The sequence below is a fragment of the Oncorhynchus gorbuscha genome, linkage group LG07 (genome assembly GCF_021184085.1).
Source record: "Oncorhynchus gorbuscha isolate QuinsamMale2020 ecotype Even-year linkage group LG07, OgorEven_v1.0, whole genome shotgun sequence".
NCBI lineage: Eukaryota > Metazoa > Chordata > Actinopteri > Salmoniformes > Salmonidae > Oncorhynchus > Oncorhynchus gorbuscha.
Genome location: NC_060179.1, coordinates 63,471,578 through 63,490,463, shown reverse-complemented (window position 1 = coordinate 63,490,463; position 18,886 = coordinate 63,471,578). Strand labels below are relative to the sequence as shown.

Here is an 18,886-nt window from a genome sequence, read left to right as displayed (position 1 = left end):
GCAATTGGGGAAGAACGGCCTTGGTCAGGGAGGTGACCAAGAACCCGATGGTCACTCTGACAGAGCTCTAGAGTTCCTCTGTGGAGATGGTTGTCCTTCTGGAAGGTTCTCCCATCTCTGCAGCACTTCACCAATCAGACCTTTATGGTAGAGTGGCCAGACGGAAGCCACTCCTCAGTAAAAAGACATATGACAGCCCGCTTGGAGTTTGCCAAAAGGCACCTAGACTCTCAGACCATGAGAAAGAAGATTCTCTGGTCTGATGAAACCAAGATTGAACGCTTTGGCCTGAATGCCAATTGTCATGTCTGGAGGAAACCTGGCACCATCCCTACAGTGAAGTATGGTGGTGGCAGCATCATGCTGTGGGGATGTTTTTCAGAGGCAGGGACTGGGAGACTAGTCAGGATCGAGGGGAAGATGAACGGAGCAAAGTACAGAGACCTCAGACTAGAGCGAAGGTTCACCTTTCAACAGGACATCAACCCTAAACATACACCCAAGAGTGGCTTTGGGACAAGACTCTCAATGTCCTTGAGTGGCACAGCCAGAGCCTGGTTTTGAACCCGATTGAACATCTCTGGAGAGACCTGAAAATAGCTGTGCAGCGACGTTCCCCATCCAATCTGACAGAACTTGAGAGGATCTGCAGAGAAAAAATGGGAGAAACTCCCCAAATACAGGTGTAGCATCATACCCAAGAAGACTTGAGGCTGTAATCGCTGACAAAGTACAGAGTAAAAGGTCTGAATACTTACGTAAATGTGATATTTCAGTTTTGTATTTTTTTAAACCTATTTTTGCTTTGTCATTATGGGGTATTGTGTGTAGATTGATGAGGGGGGAAAGCAATTTAATCAATTTTAGAATAAGGCTGTAACGTAACAAAATAAATGTGGAAAAAGTTGAGGGGTCTGAATACTCTACGAATGCACTGTACACCCGAAGCTGCAGATGTCTAGAGGTGAATATCTGTGCTGTTGATATTTTGTGCTGGAGGGACCAAAGGGGAGAGGGGGAAAGACCGGAGAGGAACACATGGAGTATGGGTGTAATAGAAAGGTTTGGGTCACTTTAGTATCCCACTTTGTGAGGGTGTATGGGCACAAGGTTGTAAGGGTAAATGGGATAGGGGTTAGGGGTCAGAGGTTATTTCTTGGGACTGCAGAACCCCAATGGTGACCCCTGTACTTAGTCCCTACATAAGGATGGGAAGGGTCAAAGGTTAGATGTCAGAGGTCACTTCTTAGGACTGTAGTGCAGCGGTGACCCCTGTACGTATGTGAGTATAGCGTTCTGGAGGAAGCTAGCTCTCTGGGCCTCGTCCTCTCTCATCCTCTGGATCTCTGCCTCTCTCAGTCTCAGCTTCTCAAACAGAGATGATATCTCACTCTCCTTGTCCAGGGTGGCCTCTCTGTGGTTACTGGCCAGCACTGTGGTAGACAAGACATACACAGAACAAATACTGGTTATTTCAAGTGTGTCAACCAATTATGTCAACTGTAAAACAAAGAGGGAGGACAGGTGAGAGGCAAAAGAGAAAGGGTGAGATGGGCCTTATGTAGAGAAGAGGACAGAGATAGGATGAAGAGAGGAGATGGGAGGGAGAGAGGGAGAGGAGAGTGTGCATACCTTTCATCTCTCTCTCCAGAGCAGCTATCTTCTCCTTCAGTCCTCCCTGTGCGGTCCTCTCAGCCTGCAGGTGTCCCATCTGCTCCTGTAGCTCCACCCTGACCCGACTCACCTCTGCAACCTTCTCCTGGTCCTTACCAGACAACTCCTGGAGGGGGACAAATTCTCTATATTTAATTACACCAAAGTGCAAATATTACCATCCCAGTAAACATACAACCCCCACACAACGTTGTCTCTGCCCCTACACATATGAACATCATTCAGTGCTGAGAATTCACCAACCTGATTATGTCAAATCAGTAAAAATCACTTATTAGCATCAAATTGTCCCAGACAAATGTAAGACAAGTACACTGAACTTGATCTAGGTATTGTTTCAGTGTGTATAGTTGGTTGTTTTGTGCCAGTGGTCTCTCTGACACATTCCCAATCTGACCTGCTGCAGCTCCTCTATCCTGCGTCGTAGTCCGTCTGTCTCGATGCTCTGCTGTCCACTACGAGCCTGCAGCTCAGCTATGGTCTGTTTCTGCTGGGAACAGTGGGTCTGGGACTCATCACGGGACTGACGCAACCCACGCAGCTTCTCCTCTAACCCACTCACACGCTGCTGCTGCTCAGACAGAGGAGGGGAGAGAGAAGAAAGAGTTGAATCCTCACATTGTTATTGCTTTTCCAAATTTCAGGCACACACACTGATACACAGAGACCCAGATAAACAAACACAGTTTCTAACATATTACATTGAGTTGTTCTACAACAGGTGTATAAAGTACCTCCTCCAGGCGAACCTGTACCCGCACCTTCCCCTGTTCCTCCTCTGCCTGGGCTCTCTCTGTAACACAGGCTGCCTTGGCCCTGCTCAACTCCTACAATACGAAAAACACAGTTATACAGGCTGCCTTGTCCCTGATCAACTCCAACAAGACAGTTCAGGACAGAAAGACACAGTTACACCTCTGTTCTGTCATCTATAGGGATCTTGTGCCACATTATGGTCATTGGAATTTAATTGTGATTTATTGAAGGCAATACATTATCAAAAATATCCAATATAAAGAGCTGACCTCCTCCAGCTGTATCCGCTGTCCCTCCAGTTTGAGGATCCGGTCCTGTAGAGCCCTCTGACTCTCCTCAAGGTGACGATTCACATGGTCCACCTACACGCACACAAACCCACAATGTACACTCAATAGAGGGAAAAAGACAGAGTCTGTTGTATATTTAGTGAGAGACATTGTCAGACAGCAGGTTGTCTTCTCTACCTCTTTCTGTCGAAGGTTATTCATGTCCTCCAGAGACTGTTTAGATCTCTTCTTCTCCATCTCCAAACGCTCTGAGGGGGAGAGAATATATTGAGTATACTCTCTCTGTGTGTGTGTGTGTGTGTGTGTGTGTGTGTGTGTGTGTGTGTGTGTGTGTACCTTCTGCCTGTGCTAGCCGTAGCTTTAGCTCTGCTGTGCTGTTGGTGAGCTCCTGCTTCAGCTCAAAAATCTGGTCCTGCTGAGACTTACACCTGCTCTCCAACTTCTCCAACTAACACACACACACACACACACACACACACACACACACACACACACACACACACACACACACACACACACACACACACACACACACACACACACACACACACACACACACACACACACACACACACACACACATAACGAGAGACTGACTCCGTAAACAGCTTAGGTACTGCATCAAAAACACAAACATTATATTCATACACACAAGCGCACACACACACAACTTATACCTTATTCTTGAGCTGTACGTTTGTCTCTGACATACTGTTAATCTCTCTGAGGAGCTTCCCCTCCCTCAGAGCACTGTCCTGCAGAACCAAACACATACACCACAATGTTATGCTCACATACATCTTAACCAGACCATCTGTACATCAGTCTCGCCGTCCCCCTCCCCCTTCCTAGTACCTCCCCTCCATTCATACCTCCTGTTCTTTCTTCCTCTCCCTGCTCTGTCGTTCTCTCTGCTCGTCTTTCTCAGTCTTCACTCTGGTCAGCAGCTCTCCCAGGTTGTGGTTCTTCTGTTCTGACATGGCCAGTGCTGCCTCAGTCATCTGGAATCTAGACACACAGAACGGTCAGGTGTGTGTCTGTGAAAGTCAAATGAAGGCCAGTTTTATTGCTTCTTTAAAACAGAACAACAGTTTTTAGCTTTGCTAACATAATTGCAAATGATCAATTTGCCTTTTAAAATTATAAACTTGTATTTGCTAACACAACGTGCAATTTGAACACATGAGTGATGGTTGCTGATAATGAGCCTCTGTACGCCTATGTAGATATTCCATACAAAAAATCAGCTGTTTCCAGCTACAATAGTCATTTACAACATTACCAATGTCTACACTGTATTTTCAAAATTTTACCCCCTTTTTCTCCCCAATTTCGTGGTATCCAATTGTTAGTAATTACTATCTTTTTCTCATCGCTACATCTCCCGTATGGGCTCGGGAGAAACGAAGGTCGAAAGCCATGCGTCCTCCGAAACACAACCCAACCAAGCCGCACTGCTTATTAACACAGCGCGCATCCAACCCGGAAGCCAGCCGCACCAATGTGTCGGAGGAAACACCATGCCCCCGGCGACCTGGTTAGCGTGCACTGCGCCCGGCCCGCCACAGGATAGGCCAAACCCTCCCTAACCCGGACGATGCTAGGCCAATTGAGCGTCACCCCATCGAGCCTGGGCTCGAACCAAGAGTCTCTGGTGGCACAGCTAGCACTGCAATGCAGTGCCTTAGACCACAGCGCCACCCGGGAGGCCCTACACTGTATTTCTGATAAATGTGCTTTTCTTTCAAAAACAAGGACATTTCTAAGTGACCCCAAACTTTTGAACAGTAGTGTATATCTAAGACAGAGTGGATGCCACCCTCCATAGGGTTTATCCAGAGGTACAGTAGTACCTGTGTCCTGTATGAATGAGCCCTGAGGGAGAGGGGACTGAAGTGGGTCACCGTGGATATATATATAGCCCCCTGCCTGGGTCCTCTACCTGAGAACCAAGAATATCTATCTTTTTAAGTGCCTGATTAAAAATTCAACATGGGTTTCTTCTAGTCACAGCATCAGTACTTCATTAAGATAAAGGAGATGTGGTGATGAGATTTAAAACAAGATATGGAAGGTGAGGAACATCAACCTAAGACTCATATTAATCAAATTCTCATATATTTACATGTGGCTCAAACGTCTTCTAATCATTGTAGATCTGAACATAGACAGTAAGAAGTACCAGTAACGCACTCACTACGGAAGTGATCCGATGAAGCGGATTTGATTTATTTCACCTGTATTTAACCAGGTAGGCAAGTTGAGAACAAGATCTCATTTACAATTGCGACCTGGCGACCTGGATGCTAAACTACAGGACTGTTTTGCTAGCACAGACTGGAATATGGTCCAGGATTCATCCGATGGCATTGAGGAGTTTACCACATCAGTCAACGGCTTCATTAATAAGTGCATCGACGATGTCGTCCCCACAGTGGCGAGTACGTACTAGAGGTCGACCGATTCATCGGAATGGCCGATTAATTAGGGCCGATTTTAAGTTTATAACAATTTTGTCTATTTTTTTTTTTTTACAACTTTATTTAATTCAATGATGGCCTAGGAACCATGGGGTAACTGCCTTGTTCAGGGACAGAACGACAGATTTTTACCTTGTCAGCTCAGGGATTCAATCTTGCAACCTTACGATTAACTAGTCCAACGCTCGAACCACCTGCCTCTCATTGCACTCCACAGGGAGATATGCGAATGCAGTAAGAAGCCAAGGTAAGTTTAATGCTAGCTAGCAACTTATCTTATAAAAAACAATCAATCAATCATAATCACTAGTTAGAACTACACATGGTTGATGATATTACTAGTTTATCTAGCGTGTCCTACGTTGAATATAATCGATGCGGTGCGCATTCTCAAAGAAGAACTGTCATTGCTCCAACGTCTACCTAACCATAAACATCAATGCCTTTCTTAAAATCAATATACAGAAGTATATTTTTTTAAACCATTTACAAAATAGCCTCCAATACCCTACTCAACAAATTGGATGCAGTCTATCACAGTGCAATCCGTTTTGTCACCAAAGCCCCATATACTACCCACCATTGCGACCTGTACGCTCTCGTTGGCTGGCCCTCGCTTCATACTCGTCGCCAAACCCACTGGCTCCATGTCATCTACAAGACCCTGCTAGGTAAAGTCCCCCCTTATCTCAGCTCGCTGGTCACCATAGCATCTCCCACCTGTAGCACACGCTCCAGCAGGTATATCTCTCTCGTCACCCCCAAAACCAATTCTTTCTTTGGCCGCCTCTTCTTCCAGTTCTCTGCTGCCAATGACTGGAACGAACTACAAAAATCTCTGAAACTGGAAACACTTATCTCCCTCACTAGCTTTAAGCACCAACTGTCAGAGCATCTTACAGATTACTGCACCTGTACATAGCCCACCTATAATTTAGCCCAAACAACTACCTCTTTCCCAACTGTATTTAATTAATTTATTTATTTTGCTCCTTTGCACACCATTATATTTATTTCTACTTTGCACATTCTTCCATTGCAAAACTACCATTCCAGTGTTTTACTTGCTATATTGTATTTACTTTGCCACCATGGCCTTTTTTGCCTTTACCTCCCTTCTCACCTAATTTGCTCACATTGTATATAGACTTGTTTATACTGTATTATTGACTGTATGTTTGTTTTACTCCATGTGTAACTCTGTGTCGTTGTATCTGTCGAACTGCTTTGCTTTATCTTGGCCAGGTCGCAATTGTAAATGAGAACTTGTTCTCAACTTGCCTACCTGGTTAAATAAAGGTGAAATAAATAAATAAATAAATCTGCATATTTAGCTAAAAGAAAGGTTAGCAGGCAATATTAACCAGGTGAAATTGTGTCAATTCTCTTGTGTTCATTGCACGCAGAGTCAGGGTATATGCAACAGTTTAGGCCGCCTGGCTCATTGTGAACTAATTTGCCAGAATTTTACGTAATTATGACATAACATTGAAGGTTGTGCAATGTAACAGCAATATTTAGACTTAGGGATGCCATCCGTTAGATAAAATACCGAACAGTTCCGTACTTCACTGAAAGAATAAACGTTTTGTTTTCGAAATGATAGTTTCCGGATTCGACCATTTAATGACCTAAGGTTCGTATTTCTGTGTGTTATTATGTTATAATTAAGTCTATGATTTGATATTTGATAGAGCAGTCTGACTGAGCGATGGTAGGCACCACTAGGCTTGTAAGCATTCTTTCAAACAGCACTTTCGTACGTTTTGCCAGCAGCTCTTTTCAATGCTTCAAGCATTGAGCTGTTTATGACTTTAAGCCTATCAACTCCCGAGATTAGGCTGGTGTAACCGATGTGAAATGGCTAGCTAGTTAGCGGGGTGCGTGCTAATAGCATTTCAAACGTCACTCGCTCTGAGACTTGGAGTGGTTGTTCCCCTTGCACTGCAAGGGCTGCGGCTTTTCTGGAGCGATGGGTTACGCTGCTTCGAGGGTGGCTGTTGTCAATGTGTTCCTGGTTCGAGCCCAGATAGCGGCGAGGAGAGGGATGGAAGCTATACTGTTACACTGGCAATACTAAAGTGCCTATAAGAACATCCAATAGTCAAAGGTATATGAAATACAAATCGTATAGAGAGAAATAGTCCTATAATTCCTATAATAACTACAACCTAAAACTTCTTACCTGGGAATATTGAAGACTCATGTTAAAAGGAACCCCCAGCTTTCATATGTTCTCATGTTCTGAGCAAGGAACTTAAACGTTAGCTTTCTTACATGGCACATATTGCACTTTTACTTTCTTCTCCAACAATTTGTTTTTGCATTATTTAAACCAAATTGAACATGTTTCATTATTTATTTGAGGCTAAATTGATTTTATTGATGTATTATATTAAGTTAAAATAAGTGTTCATTCAATATTGTTGTAATTGTCATTATTAATTAAATAAATAAAATTGGCCGATTAACCTGTATCTGCTTTTTTTGGTCATCCAATAAATCGGTATCGGCGTTGAAAAATCATAGTCGGTCGACCTCTAGTACGTACATACCCCAACCAGAAGCCATGGGTTACAGGCAACATCCGCACTGAGCTGAAGGCTAGAGCTGCTTCTTTGAAGGAGCGGAACCCCCCCCCAACGAACCATCAAACAAATAACACAAAGTGTCTTGCTACACCGGCTCCAACGCTGGTTGAATGTGGCAGGTCTTGCAAACCATCACGGTTTACAAAAGGAAGCCCAGCCGCGAGTTGCCCAGTGATGCAAGCCTACCAGATAAGCTAAATACCTTCTCTGCTCAATTTGAGGCAAGCAACACTGAACCATGCATGAGAGCACCAGCTGTTCTGGACAACTGTGTGAGTAGGACCTTTAAACAGGTAAACATTCACAGAGCCGCAGGGCCTGACGGATTACCAGGACATGTACTCAGCGCATGCACTGACCAGCTTGCAAGTCTCTTCACAGACATTTTCAAACTCTCACTGACCTAGTCTGTAATACCTACATGTTTCAAACTGACCACCATAGTCCCTGTGCCCAAGAACGCCAAGGTAACCTGTCTAAATGACTATCGCACCGTAGCACTTACATCTGGAGCCATGAAATGCTTTGAAAGGCTGGTCATGGCTCACATCAACACCATAATCCTAAACACCCTGGAGCCACTCCAATTCGCATACCGCCCAAACAGATCCACAGATGACGCAATCTCTATTGCACTCCACACTGCCCTTTCCCATCTGGACAAAAAGAAAACCTGTGAGAGAATACTGTTCAATTACTACAGTTCAGCGTTCAACACCATAGTGCCATCCAAGCTCATCACTAAGCTAAGGATCCTGCGACTGAACACCTCCCCCTGCAACTGAATCCTGGACTTCCTGACGGGCCACCTCTAGGTGGTGGGGATAGGCAACAACACATCCACAATGCTGACCCTCAACACGAGGGCACCTCAGGGGTGCATGCTTAGTGTCCTCCTGTACTCCCTGTTCATCCATGACTGCATGCCCATGCACGACTGCAACACCATCATTAAGTTTGCAGACGACACGACGGTGGTAGGCCAAATCACAGACGACGATGAAACAGTTTATAGGGAGGAGGTAAGAGACAAATGTAAATGCAAGACAACGGAGCTGATCACGGACCACAGGAAAGGAGGGCCGAGCACGCCCCCATTCACATCGACGGAGCTATTCCTCTGTGTCCACATCAGTAAGGAACTATCATGGTCCAAGCACACCAACACAGTCATGAAGAAGGCACAACAATGCCTCTGCTCCCTCTGGAGTCTGAAAAGATTTGATGTGGGCCCTCAGACCCTCAAAGTTCTACAGCTGCACCACTGAGAGCATCTATGGCAACTGCTTGGCATCCGACCATAACATGCTGACTACACCGGGCGAGCGTGCATGTTGATTAATCCACAGATAAAAGGGTAAACCAAGTTTGTTTATAGTAATCTCTCCTCCTTTTTGCTTCTTCTTCTTACTTTATATGGTGGTTGGCAACCAACTTTAAGGTGCATTACCACCACCACTGGCCTGAAGTGTGGACCTCAGTTCATCTTTCAATCACCCACATGGGTATATGCTCCGAAAAACCAATGATAAGATGGTAGAGGCGGGACTTGCAGCATGTCAAGTGTCACAGAACCAAGTTGCATTTTAGCGCCTGGCTATGCTGACGCTCGCTGACGAGTGCGAGCAGTGTGGATGCAATGATTGAATAACATGTATGTGGAAATTAATTTTGCAACACTCACGCACGTAACACGAGCGGTGTGGTCAGCATGTAAGGCACTACAGAGGGTAGTGTGTACAGCCCAGTACATCACTGGGCGTCATGCCCTGACCATAGAGAGCTGTTTATTCTCTATGTTGGTTGGGGCATGACAGTGACTCGGGTGGGTTATCAAGGTGATTTATGATCTATGTTGGCCTGGTATGGTTCCCAATCAGAGACTGCTGTTTATTGTTGTCTCTGATTCTGATTGGGGATCATATTTAGGTATCCATTTTCTCATTGTGCTTTGTGGGATCTTGACCATGGATAGTTGCCTATTAGCACTATTGTTAGATTCATGGATCATTTTGAGATTTATTGTTTTTGTTTTTCTAGTTTCAACTAGAAATCAATAGATGTGGAACCCAGATCACGCTGCGCTTTGGTCCAGTTATTCTAACGATCGTGACACTGGGGCTGAGCTCCCTGCCATCCAGGACCTCTATACCAGGTGGTGTCAGAGGAAGGACCTAAAACTTGTCAAAACTCCAGTCACCTAAGTCATAGACTGTTCTTTCTGCTACCACAAGGCAAGTGGTACCTGAGATCCAAGTCTGGGACCAAAAGGCTCCTGGACAGCTTCTGCCCCCAAGCCATAAGACTGCTAAACAGTTCATCAAATGGCTACCCGGACTATTTGCATCGAACCACATTTTTTTGCACTAACTCTCTTGCAATGGCTCTATGAAATCACTGGACTCTACCCACACACTCGCACTCCAACACACACATACACTCACACACAGACACACACGCGTGCACCCATATTGACGGCACATATTGACACTTTCACACACGCTGATGCTACTCTGTTTATTATCTATCATGATTGCCTAGTCACGACCTCGTACCCCTGCACATTGACTTGGTACCGGTTCTCCTTCTATATAGTCTCGTTATTGTTGTGTTACTATTTCTTTCTTTAAAAATGTTTCTTTCTTTTTAACTGTGCATTGTTGAGAAAGGACTCGTAAGTAAGCATTTCACAGTAAAGTCTACACCTGTTGATGTGACTTGAGGATGAATGTGGGGTTTAAACATGGACTGATGAGGCCTGCTTACTTGGCTGTGAGAGAGTTGACAACAGACTTCCTCTCGTTCAGGGCCTCCTGTAGCTGACCCACATGGATAGATGTGGTCCTGGAGGAGAGGGAAACACAGGGTAATTCATATGTACAGAGCCTTCAGAAAGTATTCATATACCCTCGACTTGTTCCACATTGTGTGTTACAGCCTGAATTCAAAATGTATTAAAATAGATCTTCACACAATAGCCCATAACGACAAAGTAAAAATGTTTTTTTTTTAATGTTTGCAAATGTATTGAAAATAAAGAACACTCTCATTTACATAAGTATTCAACCTCCAAGTCAATAAATGTCAGAATCACCTTTGGCAGTGAATACAGCTGTGAGTCTTTCTGGGTAAGTCTCGAAGAGCTTTGCACACCTGGATTGTACAATATTTGCACAATATTATGTTTTTATTCTTGAAGCTCTGTCAAGTTGGTTGTTGATGATTGCTAGACAGCCATTTTCAAGTCTTGCAATTGATTTTCAAGCCGATTTAAGTAAAAACTGTAACTAGGCCATTCAGGAAAATTCAATGTCCAGTGTATATTTGGCCTTGTATTTTAGGTTATTGTCCTGCTGAAAAGTGAATGTCTCCCAGTGTCTCTTGGAAAGCAAACTGAACCAGGTTTTCCTCTAGGATTTTGCCTGTGCTTTTGCCGTTTATTTTTATCCTAAAAACTCCCTAGTCCTTGCCGATGACAAGCATACCCATAACATGATGCAGCCACCACCATGCTTGAAAACATGAGTGGTACTCAATGATGTGTTGTGTTTAACCCAAACATAACTCTTTGTGTTCAGGATAAAAAGTTACTTTATTTTTGGGCAGTTTTACGTTAGTGCCTTATTAAATTTGTGTTTGAAATTCACTGCTCAACAGAGAGACCTTACAGATAATTGTATGTGTGGGATACAGAGATAAGGTTGTCATTCAAAAAAATCATGTTAAAACACTATTATTGTAAAGTCCATGCAACTTATTATACAACTTGTTTAGCACATTTTTACTCCTGAACGTATTTAGACTTGCCATAACAAAAGGGGTTGAATACTTATTGACTCAAGACATTTCAGCTTTTCATTTTCAATGAATTAGTAAAATAAATAAAAAACTGAATTCTACTTTGACATTGAGGTTTTGTGTGTACACCAGTACAACAAAATCTCAATTTAATCCATTTTAAATTCTGTCCATAAAACAACAAAATGTGGAAAGAGTAAAAGGGTGTGAATACTTTCTGAAAGCACTGTATGTCTATAGATTGTATATACAGTGCATTCAGAAAGTATGCAGACACCTTACCCGTTTCCACATTTTGTTACGTTACAGCCTTATTCTAAAATGGATTAAATAAAAATAAAAAACTCAATCTACACACAATACACCATAATGACAAAGCGAAAACAGGTTTTTAGAATTATTTATTTTTTAAACAGAAATACATTATGTAAATAACTATTCAGACCCTTTGCTCTGAGACTCGAAATTTAGCTCAGATGTATCCTGTTTCCATTGATTATGGAAACAGGATACGTTTCTACAACTTAATTGGAGATGTTTCTACAACTTAATTGAATTTACCACAGGTGGACTCCGATCGATTGGACATGATGTAGAAAAGCACACACCTGTCTATATAAAGGTCCCACAGTTGACAGCGCATTTAAATATAAATGTAAAATATAAAAATCCAAGCCATGAGGTTGAAGGAATTGTCCGTAGAGCTCCGAGACAGGATTGTGTCGAGGCACAGATCTGGGGAAGGGTACCAACAAATTTCTGCAGCATTGAAGATCCCCAAGAACACAGTGGCCTCCATCATTCATAAATGGAAGAAGTTTGGAACCAGAGCTGGCCGCCCGGCCAAACTGAGCAATCGGGGGAGAAGGGCCTTGGTCAGTGAGGTGACAAAGAACCCGATGGTCACTCTGACAGAGTTTCAGATTTCGTCTGTGGAGATGGGAGGACCTTCCAGAAGGACAACCATCTCTGCAGCACTCCACCAATCAGGCCTTTATGGTAGAGTGGCCAGACGGAAGCCCCTCCTCAGTAAAAGGCACATGACAGCCCGCTTGGAGTTGGCCAAAAGTCACCTAAAGGACTCTCAGACCATGAGAAAGAAGATTCTCTGGTCTGATGAAACCAAGATTGAACTCCTAGGCATGAATGCCAAGCGTCTGGAGGAAACCTGGCACTATCCCTACGGTGAAGCATGGTGGTGGCAGCATCATGCTGTGAGGATGTTTTTCAGCTGCAGGGACTGGCAGACTAGTCAGGATCGAGGGAAAGATGAACGGAGCAAAGTACAGAGAGATCCTTGATGAAAACCTGCTCCAGAGCGCTCAGGACCTGAGACTGGGGGCGAAGGTTCACCTTCCAACAGGACAACAACCCTAAGTACACAGCCAAGACATCACAGGAGAGAAGTCTCTGAACGTCATTAAGTGGCCCAGCCAGAGCCAGTACTTCTCTAATCGAACATCTCTAGAGAGACCTGAAAATAGCTGTGCCGCAACGCTCCCCATCCAACCTGACAGAGCTTCAGGATCTGCAGAGAAGACTGGGAGAAACTCCCCAAATACAGGTGTGCCAAGCTTGTAGCGTCATACCAAGAAGACTCGAGGCCCTAATCTCTGCCGACGGTGCTTCATCTGAGTAAAAGGGTCAGAATACTTATGTAAATGTAATATTAACATTTTAGTTTTTTTATGTCTAAAAAACAGTTTTTGCTTTGTCATTACGGGGTATTGTGTGTAGATTGATGAGAAAAAGCAATCATTTAATACATTTTAGAATAGGGCTGTATAACACAACAAAATGTGGAAAAAGTCAAGGGGTCTGAATACTTTCCGAATGCACCGTAGCTACATGACCGATGTTAGCCTGGGTGCCAGTCTGTTTCTGCTTTTAAGCCAAGTTGTCATTGTCTAGCCAGACAAGTCCTGTTGGCAACACAATAACGTTGCTGTCGTTATTATTTTTCTTATTATTGTTGATGCAGAAACAGTCAAGGCTAGTCTTATTGTACCACTCACGCTGACCTGGTGCTTCGGCCCATCTCGTCTCTCTGTTTGTCTATGGTCTCCATCAGACTCAGAAACTAAAGGGAGAGGGGGAAAGGCAACATAAACATCTTACATACAGGGCTTCTGGTTCATCTGCACACATATTTCTAAACATCAAATGGTAAATAATAAACCAAGATACAGTATATTATGTGCAGTGCTATTCCCTTGTCTCTCCCCTTCTTGTTCTACATGGAGAAGTCTATTTCCCAGCAGCTCCATACCTGGCGTCCCTTCTCCTCCTTGAGGATCTGGATCTCCTTGCTGAGGACCTGGGTTCTGCTGCGGCTCTCTCTCACAGTGGACTGCCTGTCCGAGTTATGATCCATCGCCTGCTCTATGGAGGGGGGAGACCATAGGTGGGGGGTGGTTACTTCGATCAAAAACATTACAATAACAGACGTTCAGCAACACACAAGCTTAGACAGACTGACTGACACTGAGACAGACAGACACACACACAAACAGCTTACCGAGGGCTTTGAGTGTGTCGCTGGGGATGTTGTTTCCAGCCATCTCCAGGTGTGTCAGGGTCCTGTTCTGCTGTAGAGCCTCCAGGAAGGACCGGCCACCCAGCAGACCAATGTTGTTCCACCTCACATCTATACAACCACAACACAGGCAACAGACCAGATAGAGAACCATGACACCTTTGCTGTCTAGGCATCAAATGGTACATTGTTCATGGACCTAGTCTCCCAGAAAAAAATCTAGTTCAAGCCTTTATCCTAGCCCCAAAAAATTTGATATTTTCGGCTCTGAAGGTATTGAATCAGTCAGTGTAAGCAATATGTTGATGACCTTGCTTTCTCATGGGCTCTGGGGACCATATTGCTTACACCTACCTGGTTCTTTCAGTTGTGAAGACAGTGACACTGAAGGTGTAGGGGCTAGGAGAATAGCTTCTGGGTTGTTTTCAGACCAGGCTTTGGTCTACTCCACAGGGATGTAATGTTTCACAATACCCATTGGTCCCGGTTCAAATGTTTAAGACATGAGTGCATCGGTCCGGACCCCAAACCGATAGAAATGTAGCATGCATGAGTCAGGAAATAGATTCAAACATTACAAATCGCCGGTTCACTAAAATGTTTTGGACAAATGACTTTCTTTCTACCTTCTGAAAATACCGCTCATCTTTTGTGACAACTGCATCCTCTTCTTCAGTGTGGAACTAAGCATGTCATTGTGTTAACAGTCATTGATCTACAAGTCATTTTGCAATGCCGAACACCCCCGGGTCATATCAGTAGCCTGGTCAAACTACGCGCTAATTTCAGTTTATGTGACAAAACAAGCAGTCATTGTGTAGAGAATCATTGTACCATCTAAACAGCTGCGTTTCCATAACCAAAAATATTGTATTTTCAGCTGCTGTACAAAACCGAAAGTAAAAGACTCAAAAATGAAACTAAAGAACGGGAAGCATAGAAATAGTGCGCATACAACCAATCTAGCGCTTCTTAGACTTGCTTTCAATGAGAATGACAGATCTACACTGAGTATATAAAGCATTAAGAACACTTGCTTTTTCGAGGACAGACTGACCAGGTGAAAGCCATGATCCATTATTGATGTCACGTGTTAAATCCACTTCAACCAGTGTAGATGAAGGGGAGGAGACAGGTTAAAGAAGGATTCTTTTAGCATTGAGACAATCGAGATATGGATTGTGTATGTGTGTCAGAGGGTGAATGGACAAGACAAAATATTTAAGTGCCTTTGAATGGGGTATGGTAGTCGATGCCAGGCGCACTGGTTTGTGACAAGAATTGCTGCTGCGTTTTTCACGCTCAACAGTTTCCAGTGTGTATCAAGAATGGTCCACCACCCAAAGGACATCCATAGACATACATACACAGTACATAATTTACACACACACAGAAGTCAGATCAGACAGATACAGCTCAGAGGCTCAACCTTTGAGCTCCATCAGCAGCTGATTTTTAATTTAGAATGAAAAATGAATGTGTTTATGGAACAAATATTAGTACATCGAATTGTATCGCATCGAACCGAATCGATTCTTTCCTCTAATCATTGAATCGCTTCAAACTAAAACATATTGTTCCCGTATCAGTGCCCATGCATCTAGATACATATTGAATCGTCCTGAAAGGGAAAGATGCACACCCCGACTACTCTAGTTGAATCTCGACTCTAGTGATCTTGGCTGTATTGAGTCATTTCCCAATACGTGGTGCTCCTTTGTGAAGTTTTCCCTACGTACAGATCTAGGATCAGCTTCCTCTACCCACATCCTAAACTTAACTATTTGTGGGGGAAATGCAAAAAGCAAATCTGCATCTAAAAAGTAACTTAACCCTACACCTGCAAACCTACTGACCCAGTTCCTGCAGGGTGCTGTTCCGCTTGAGGGCCAGGCAGAGCTCCGAGGCCCCCTGGTGGTTGATCTGGTTGTTGCGCAGGTCCAGCTGGGTTAGACAGGCGTTGGTGGCCAAACCCTCACAGAACACTGAGAACGCCTCCTCCCACATCCCCAACGCATTCCACTCCAACACCAGCCTGTGTCCAACACAACAACCTTAGCTTGGGTTATGGTTCCCTTAGCAATGCAGTATCGTTGTATAGAGGGATTCTTTTTATTTATTTAAAAAAATATAACTGAAATAATCTTAACATACCTGAACGCTTAGCCACATTTTATAGACATTTCAATAGAAATTTAAACCAAAAAGTTTTCATTGAATGATCTAGCTTGCTACTAGCTCACTAACCAACTCACCTGCACAGTGTCTTGTTTCTCACCAACAGCTTCCCTAAAGCCTCAGCTCCTGTTGATCTCAAGTTATTTCCCTGACAACAAGTAGAAAAATATGATCAAATTGAAATTTGTCAAGTCAGGCTGGCCACCCCATCTCAGACTAGTCAAGTGGTCTGCGGTGTGTAGAGGCCTCTGATGGTCCTTACCTTCAGATCCAGGACTTTAACAGTAGTGTTGGCACACAGCCCATTCAGGAGCAGCTTGGCACCTGGACATGACAAAGACAAGTGGCAGTCAGGAGCAAGTGTTATCAAAGCGTTGCTATAAAAAGTGTTATCTAAGCATTATAACAATGTAACTAAACTGCAGCAACAAAGCAAACAGTTCTAGCTATATAATCTCTGTGCAGCAGTAGCAAAAGCCCTACAGGATTCATAGTACATCCATGGCTCAAATATACACAGTATCACACAGTCAGCACAGTAACAAAAAGACAGAAAGATCCCCACACGACTACCACCCAACAAACACATACCTTCCTCAGTGAGCATGCAGTCACTGAGGGCCAGCTCGGTGAAGAGTGTGTCTTTGTGAAGGACCCTCCCCAGCACGGCACAGGTGTCTACAGACAGGCTGTGTCCCCTCAGGTCCAGCCTGGATCCTGCTGCGGCTCCCCTGGTCTCCTGGAGCTGAGCTAGCACTGACTCCTGGGGATCCACGCCCCCCTCCTTACACAGACGCAGGTAGGTCCGTCTGAAATCCTCCATACCGGGCCGTACACTGTCTCAGAGCTGTTTGGATTCCTTTTGAGCTCCTCTGTCGTTTGTTACTAGTATTCTCCTCTCTTTCAGTCCCTCTGTTCCTCTCCAGGTTCTCTGTGCAGCTTCAATCCCTCATCCGCCCACTCACCCCTTCTTTTCCTCTTCAGTTTTTCTTTGTTCCTTCCCGGACCCTCCGATCCTGCCCAGCACTGTGCTGTGCTGTCGCCCTGGCCTGATGGAGCTGTGGAGTGAATTGGGAGACAAGTGAGGAAACCCAGCTTAGACTATGTCTGTCTGACATACAAAATAAATTACACAGAATTTCTTGGCTCTTTACTCTCTCTCTCTCGGGTTTTGATGTCTTTTTTAAAAAATCAGCTCAAGAGCTTTGTAAGATGGTCATTTACATCATTGAGTAACTGGAACTGGCTACAATAATCAACATTGCATAAATTACAGCAAGAACTATGATTAACAAGCTAGCAGCTGGTGCAGAATTGTCAAAGCCTACTTTTGACCACTACATCAATTAGGATGCATTCAGAGCTAAAAATAACATCAGGCAGGCAGCAATCATCTCTTTCAGTGATTTTGGCAGACAAAGCATGGCTGAAGAAGATGAAGCAATCCAGTCCACTATCCAATTAGTAATGATGGCCCTTCAGCAACTGCCACTGACACCATTGCTGATTTATCTAGCTAACATTACCTAGGTATTTCCCTAACTAGCTAGCTATTTAAATAGCAAGACTAATGTTGCAGCACACTGTCTATCTGGTTAACCAAACCATTGTTGATGAAAATGGTTGGATGAGTAGTAACCCACCTTATTGTTGTTGACAAATGAGTTTATCCATGGCTGACAGGCTAGCTGTTACAGTAGTACAGTAAAGTTAGCTAATCTGTTAACATGGGTAATGGCTAATAGACTAACGGACACTGTTTATGTTAGTAAACAATGAGATTAACGTTAACTAGCTAGCTACATTACTGTAGTTACTGGCAGTTTGTTTAGCTAACTAGCTAACGTTACCTGTTCACCTTCCTGCAATATATTGCTTCCTAGCTTAAAAAAAAGAAGTCAAGAGAAGAAACGAGAGGAATTTACACCGTAGATCACATCGCTATAAGGTTTTTGCAAAGGTCAAACCTTGTTAGTTGTTGTTGACTGGTGCAAGTTTTTTGAGTTAGCAGGAAGGTAACCAGGAAGTGGGATTCACGTCGGATTGTTAAGTACGTAAGCGCAGTGCATGTCGTTACGTGTAGTTTTGAGAAGCGCGCGCGATGGAGGAACCTTGGCGCTCAATTTGGAACATTATAGACTCTGTCTGTGCTTGCCTTTCATCATGTTTTCTAGGGAAATGGCTCAGTTGTTGCTTAGTCGCTCGTTTTGTTCAACATCTATAAACTGAAAGTAATGTTAATAGGGGCAGGTAGCCTAGCAGTTAGTGCAGAGAGACAGCAACAGGAGGGTTGCCAGTTCAAATCCCAGGTCTGACAGGAAGAATCTGTCAGGAAGTGACCTGGAAACCGGAGAGTTGCTGGTATCAAAATCCTAAATGATGTTGCCTGCTGTTGTGCCCCTTGAGCAATGCATTTAACCCCCCACAACAACAGTGCCCAGTGTGGCAGCCCCGCACCTCTCCAAAAAACATGTATGTCTTTCAGAGGGGTTGGGTTAAAAGTGGAAGTCAAATTTCATTTGGACCTTGTGTGCAATTGACCAATAAAGTGATCTCATACTTCATCTTAAAACTAGCTAGCTA

General features: G+C 43.9%; 1 protein-coding gene across 4 annotated transcripts; it reads right to left on the bottom strand.

The window, feature by feature from the left end:
* Positions 1-821: 821 nt before the first annotated feature.
* On the bottom strand, positions 822-18,341 carry lrrc45 (leucine rich repeat containing 45). Of its 4 annotated transcripts, none has more exons than XM_046355277.1 (18): positions 18,271-18,341; positions 16,895-17,361; positions 16,566-16,627; positions 16,381-16,451; positions 15,982-16,160; positions 14,108-14,236; positions 13,859-13,971; positions 13,605-13,669; positions 10,558-10,635; positions 3,593-3,728; positions 3,398-3,475; positions 3,057-3,168; positions 2,898-2,968; positions 2,700-2,792; positions 2,409-2,501; positions 2,072-2,245; positions 1,633-1,780; positions 822-1,433 (listed from the first exon to the last, which is right to left on the bottom strand). In XM_046355277.1, exons 2-18 carry the CDS (start codon positions 17,124-17,126, stop codon positions 1,240-1,242), a joined length of 2,028 nt encoding a protein of 675 aa, XP_046211233.1. In that variant the 5' UTR covers positions 17,127-17,361; positions 18,271-18,341; the 3' UTR covers positions 822-1,239. The 4 variants fall into 4 exon arrangements, with proteins under 4 accessions (XP_046211233.1, XP_046211232.1, XP_046211235.1 ...); XM_046355276.1 differs by having other exon boundaries at positions 17,947-18,302; XM_046355279.1 differs by having other exon boundaries at positions 13,611-13,669; positions 17,947-18,302.
* Between the last annotated feature and the right edge of the window lie 545 nt (positions 18,342-18,886).